The 5,952-nt window shown below is 44.8% G+C and overlaps 1 protein-coding gene across 1 annotated transcript; it reads right to left on the bottom strand.

The window, feature by feature from the left end:
* Positions 1-206: 206 nt before the first annotated feature.
* LOC117853552 (agamous-like MADS-box protein AGL61) lies at positions 207-1,442 on the bottom strand. Its single transcript, XM_034735877.1, has 2 exons — positions 1,354-1,442; positions 207-702 (listed from the first exon to the last, which is right to left on the bottom strand). The coding sequence occupies exons 1-2, from the start codon at positions 1,440-1,442 to the stop codon at positions 207-209; spliced, it is 585 nt and encodes a 194-aa protein (XP_034591768.1).
* Between the last annotated feature and the right edge of the window lie 4,510 nt (positions 1,443-5,952).

Here is a 5,952-nt window from a genome sequence, read left to right as displayed (position 1 = left end):
CAGGTCTTCCATTAACTAAGGTAGACACCAAATGAAACTGCAATTTGGGCAGCAATAGGGGTAACCAACCAACTAACCTCTTCTCCTTGAACTTGATCTTATATGCAACTAGCTATGGTTCTATTTAGTAGCTAGCAGAACTAATTTAGTGATAGCGCTAGCATCATTAGGGAAGTAAGTAAGCATTAACCTGATAAATGCTACCACTACTTGCACTGCGGCAGCCGCTGCCAAACCGATGCCATCACGTTGATGCGGCCTTGGACCTCGGTCCTGAGCATCTCAAGAGCTTTGATGAACACTGACAGCTCCTCCTCCCCCAGGGCATCCACATCCACCTCCCACCAGTTCCTTTTCCCCATGCTCGCTTGAACCGCCTTGATCTTCCTCGTGGCGGCAGCTAGAAGCGCGTACTCCGACGCAACTAGCACCTCAGTGTCCTCCAACCGCCACCTTATCCCGGCCACGCGGGCCGCGGCCTCCTCCACCATCTTGGCGCGGGGCCAGCCGGGGGAAGCAGAAGCTAAAGGCGGCGCGGCGGCGGGGCCGGGTAGGTAGGCACAGAGGATGGAGTCGACGATGGGTCCACCGAAGGCGTGGGGCTCACTAGAGGGGGAGAAGGCGACAACGGCGACGTGGGCGCTGAAGTCCTCAGCGAGGTTGTGGCCCTTGGAGAATAGGGTGGCACTGTGCTTGTTGAAGCTGATCCGACACTTTTCTCATCATCCTTAACCATCACGGCGTCAGCAGACGGCGGCGAACGGTATTCCGGCGAAGTAGCTGAACTGAATGCTAGGGTGTTTTGGAATTTTTTTTCGATCAAGAGCTTCTCCTCTAATACTCAATCAAATGGGTTACAATCTTCTTGCAAAACATGCTGCAAGAAACCTGAGTGATGTGATTCCCACAAGACGCTACACCTACCCGTCAAGGCCTCCATGGCACAACAATGAGCCGCCAGGTTTGCCTTGCAATTAACATGCACAAGATCAAAAGAAGAAAAATAGTTCCTAAGCTATTGAATATCAGTGATGATCTCCGACCTCTGCAAAAGCCTGGAGCGTCATAGATCAACGAGTTGCTTGAAATCCATCTCTACAATCACCTACGCTGAGGTCCATTACTGCAACTTCTGAAGCCCAAATTTGCATGCCTATGCTTCTACTGATAGCATTGAACCTATGCTTGGTAGCTAGGTTCCAGCAACTGCTACGAAACGTCCCTCTTTGTCACGTGCAATGGCACCATATTCCCCATGCAATCCTTAGAGAGAATGGTGGCATCCACATTTAACTTGATATGGCCTTCCAGCGGCTGTTGCCATTTTACATACCGATCTCGAGCTTTACGCACCCTAACGATGCTAGAAACTCAGTGGTTTCCATGATCCAGTCCAGGATCTTGCAGATTATAAATTCAATTCTTGCCATGATGTCGGTCATTTCTCGAACACTAGAGCGATCACATGCCACAAAGGATAATAGCAGCCCTCTCCGCAGAGCAGAAACTAGGATCAACCAAATTGACCATCCATGTAGCAGGGTGGAGCTGAGATAGCTTAACCTGCCTAGTATCCCTTATACTGCTGGTGTACACTCAATCAGTGTATCGAATATGTTGACACCGGATTTTGGCCGATAAAATCCTGTAAAGCCTAGAATAAGGAAAGGAATATTCTTTTCTTAAAAGGAAAGGAAACATACATATCCAGCCTGTGAGATTCCCATAGAGTCTAAGTGTTGCACGTTCATGTTCATACGGAGGAAGCAAGGTTGTGTGTTAATAGCTCACGTATGAAAGGAAAGGGAAACAAGAACCTAATAGCGATACAAAGAGAGAAGCTTCATCGAGAGGGATTCTACATAAAGGGAATTAGAGTTCATGTATCTTAATATTTCCTTTTATTTATATATTTATTGTAAGGCAAGTTTTGTACGAGTCATTATCGGAGCTGACTAGGAGTCATTAGTTTAGGGTATAAATATGTACCCCTAGAATAATCTCTTGATCAATCAATACAATCTTTTGGCGTCATGTCGCCAACCCTTAGGAGTAGGAGTAATGTAGTCTTTCGATGAGTTCCTTCTAGCGTGCGGGCTGCATCGGCTTTGATCTCAGGTGAGCTTGTAAGTACTGTCACCCGGTCATTACGACCTCTATCAGAACTTTCTAAGTTAAGTCTTATATTTTTATATTGTTGTGTGGCTAGTTATCGAGTATTCTTAGATTGCAAGTAGAATTTTCTAGGCTTTGTCCAATATTCTGCTTATCTTCGACATTGCTCACAGTTATCGAATGGCTTAAATCTGGTTAGGTTGTGTTCATCGACTCCCTTGCCTTATTTAAACGTTCACAATTATCAGATCGTATCGGCTGGTAGACTCTGCATGCTTTTACTGCTTTATATATGCTAGGTTCGATAGGTCTTTACCCCCACCCCTCATATTGCTAACCACCAGGTCTCTAACATCAGCGTGGTACTGTTGATAGCCGATGCTTCGGTCGGGTCTTATCTGTATCTTACGGAAGCATGATGACGTCATTAAGCCGATAGGGGAGCATGTGAGGCCTTGCTGCCGCGAGCCTGTCTGTTAAGATTAACGAGTCAAAGTTAATGCCCTCTCACCGTGTTACATTGTCTAAGTTCAATTACATGGTCATGACATTGATTAGACTTTGTTACCTTAATAGGCTTGTAAGTGGTAGGCAAGAGGTCTTTGGTGATTATGCTCTAGTCTTTATATTGACATATTAAGGTTAATGCCCTCTCACCCATGTTGCCTTTTCTAAGTTCAATACACTTATCAAGATATTAATTAAGATCTATTAATGTATCTGGCTTGCATACAGTTAGCATCAGCTGGTTCTTGTTGCTATGTTCTAATCTTTTAAGTTAGTAGATTGATGCCAATACCCTCTCATTCGTGTTACCTTGTCTGAGTTCAATACACTTATCAAGACATTGGCTAGATCTGTTAGCTTGTCTGATAAACGTGTGGTTAACAAGAACTCCTTTTATGGATGTTGCGTTACAATGCTTTATCTTAACTCATCGGCTGACAAAGCTGATGGCACATGCCATTAATGTTTTATTTATTTACACCGCATGCTTACATTAAATATCTATCTGTTGTGCTGTTTATTCTAAGAACGTCTACCCATGAGCTCAAGAGGCTTTGCTGCCGATCGGCTAATGAATTTTACGTTTCCCTTGTTAACTGGCATGTCTTGCACTACTCACGAGCCGATTTAGAGCCTGCAAAGTAGATCTCCCAGATCCTCCGTGTTGTGCAACGCAGAAGTCTAAGGTCTAGATTTCAATGGAATGCCATTTCATTCTGGTTGCCACCCACCTCACAAGTGCCCAGTCGATCATATGTCTTCGGTGTAGATTCGCTCGCCTGCGTTGGAAGGGAGTTATGCAAGACTCTCCACCAAAAGACATTTTTTTTATTTTTAACCTATTTTTGCCCATGCCAACACAGCTTAGGAAGCTGCTGCCGTGCCACATGCACTGGTGCGGCGCTGGGCCAGGTAAGCGCTGACGTGGGCAGGCGCTTGCCGCGCCAGCCAGCCTGGCGGGGCAGCGCCCCTCCTACACATGCGCGTTGGCTCCTTCCTTCCTTCCTCCCTCCTTTCTTCTTCCTTCAGAACACCTGCACCTGAGCTTTTGCACGCCGCCGGCCGCCGCCCCACCCCCAAATCCACCCAAAATTTGGCAATTTGGCTTGGGGAAAGTTGAGGAAATTGATCCCTACGTCGTGTGGAAGGTATCCCCCTACTTTTTCCCATATTTTACCATTGCATTTGGTAGATCAGAGGATGTTTAGGTGACCTAGGGTTAGGTTGATGATTTCAATTTTGAATGAAATGCAATGTTGTTATGTGTTAGATGATGCGTAGTTCAAATGCAATAGAGACTCTGCCCGCGATATTGACGTGTAGAACTTGTTGAATGCTTCGATTTAGGTATATATTCATCCAATTGTGTAGTGTACATGACATGTGTAGTTTTTTTTGTTTGCAATATATCCAATATGTGGAATGTGTCCAGTTGATATGTCGAATATGTGTAATGTGTAGTGTACATGACATGGTGAAATATTTGTATTTTTGTAGATGGATCGTTTAGTTCGATTTTTTTATGGTGGTATTGTGAAACAAAATGGGGAGTTAGAGAATATGAATGAGTCAGTTGAATTCTTCGAGGGTCCTCCAAGTTTTACTGATTTATTTGACCATGCAGTGAGGAAGTATGGATGTAGAGTGGATGAGATGAGTTTGAGAGGTCGTTTTGATTGTGGGAAAGCTAGAGCTCATTATGTTCTCATAAACTTGGCATCCGGTTCAAATTGGTAGCATTATAAGGATGTAGTTCATGAAGCAAATGTTGCATGTTTGGAGGTTATAGTTGAAATTGTTTGTATGCCTGGCCCAAATGTTGTCTTGAGAGAGGAAGTGGTGGTAGTGAATCGTAATGGTACCCAGGAGTCAGAAATTTTGCAACACGTGTTAGGTGAAACAGAATCTACTTTTGACTTGGCCATTGCCAATGATGATTTTCCCAATAACACTTTTGAGAGGGATGAAGCAAATATAGATGATGATGATGTGTCTATGGGTTCCGAAGATAGTGAATTCGAGGAAGATGGGGTAGTAGGTGTCGAGGCAGAGGAGGAGTCACCATCTCAGAGTGGTGGGTATGAAAATGAGGACAAGGAGTTAGAATATGAACAGGATGGACACAGTTCGACAACGCAACTGTGCATGATGTAGAGGGTATTGGTCATATGGACGAATGTTTTTCTTACACCTAGAATGAGTTGTGGTTGTTGAAAGAACGTGATGCCAAACTGCCATCCGTTCCCAATGATAAGGACATCAGTATGGTCCACAAAGCCATATGTGAATCTAGTATGGTGAATTCCGAAGGGATACCCTTTAGTGAGAGTTCAGTGATTAAGAAGGGAATGAAGTTCAAAAGTCTTGAGGAGCTGAAGTTTTTCTTGGCTGAATACGCAGTGAGGTTACATTGACCTTTTAGCGTAGTTCACTCCGACAAGAACTTAAGGTACAATGTGATGTGCAAGCAAGGATGCCATTGGCGTGTATGGTCTCGGCTAATATCAAGCCCCGGACAATGGAGGATTTCAAATGTTGTGCAATCGTATACTTATCGTTCTTCACAGTCGAAGCAAGTCCACGTCCAATGCATAGCAAAGTACCTTGGGCAGCATATCCTAGGCATTATCCGTAAATACATCGAGACATCGGTGCCGTCCCTCATGGAGTCCATCTTCGCCTTTAGTGGATACCGTTTCAAGTATTCAAAGGCTTGGTGGGTGAAGCAACACGCCGTTGCCCTGCTTTGGGGGGACTGGAAGGAGTCGTATGGCATGGTTCCTAGGGTACTCACAGCTATGGCCTACTACAATCCCGGGGTAAATGGATCATTGACTCATGTGGCATGATGCATCCTGACAATGGAGTTTTGAAGCACATGCTCCAAAGGTTATTTTGGTGCTTCCTTCAATGTAGTGAGGCATTTCAACATTGTCGTCCTATGATACTTGTGGACGGTACATTCTTGACTGGAAAGTATAAGGGTACACTATTGTGGCAGTTGGTGTAGATCCAGAACAGCAGCTTGTGCCTCTTGCTTTTGCCTTGACCGAGAGTGAGAACAATGAGAGTTGGTAATGGTTTATGAAACTGGTTCGGCGACATGTACTTCAACCTTCACGGCAAGTGTGTATGATATCGGATAGGCACCATTGGCTCCTAAATTGTGCGAAGGACCACATGGATGGTTTTCCACCGCTTGTGCATAGGTGGTGCACGAGGCACTTTGCTGCCAACATGTCGCGTCGGTAGAAGACCGATTGCGTGATTGGAAAATTGAAGGCTTTATGCAAGGTACATACGGAGACAGAATTTAGTACGAAGTTAGAA

The sequence above is a fragment of the Setaria viridis genome, chromosome 4 (genome assembly GCF_005286985.2).
Source record: "Setaria viridis chromosome 4, Setaria_viridis_v4.0, whole genome shotgun sequence".
Lineage (NCBI taxonomy): Eukaryota > Viridiplantae > Streptophyta > Magnoliopsida > Poales > Poaceae > Setaria > Setaria viridis.
Note: the sequence above shows the minus strand (reverse complement) of the source record. Positions and strands in the feature narration are given on the sequence as shown.

Coding starts and splice junctions, on each gene's coding strand:
- LOC117853552 (XM_034735877.1), bottom strand. CDS start 1,442: ATGACCGACATCATGGCAAGAATTGAATTTATAATCTGCAAGATCCTG. Junction 703..1,353: donor GAGTTTCTAGCATCGTTAGG/GTGCGTAAAGCT, acceptor GTGTCGGATCAG/CTTCAACAAGCACAGTGCCA.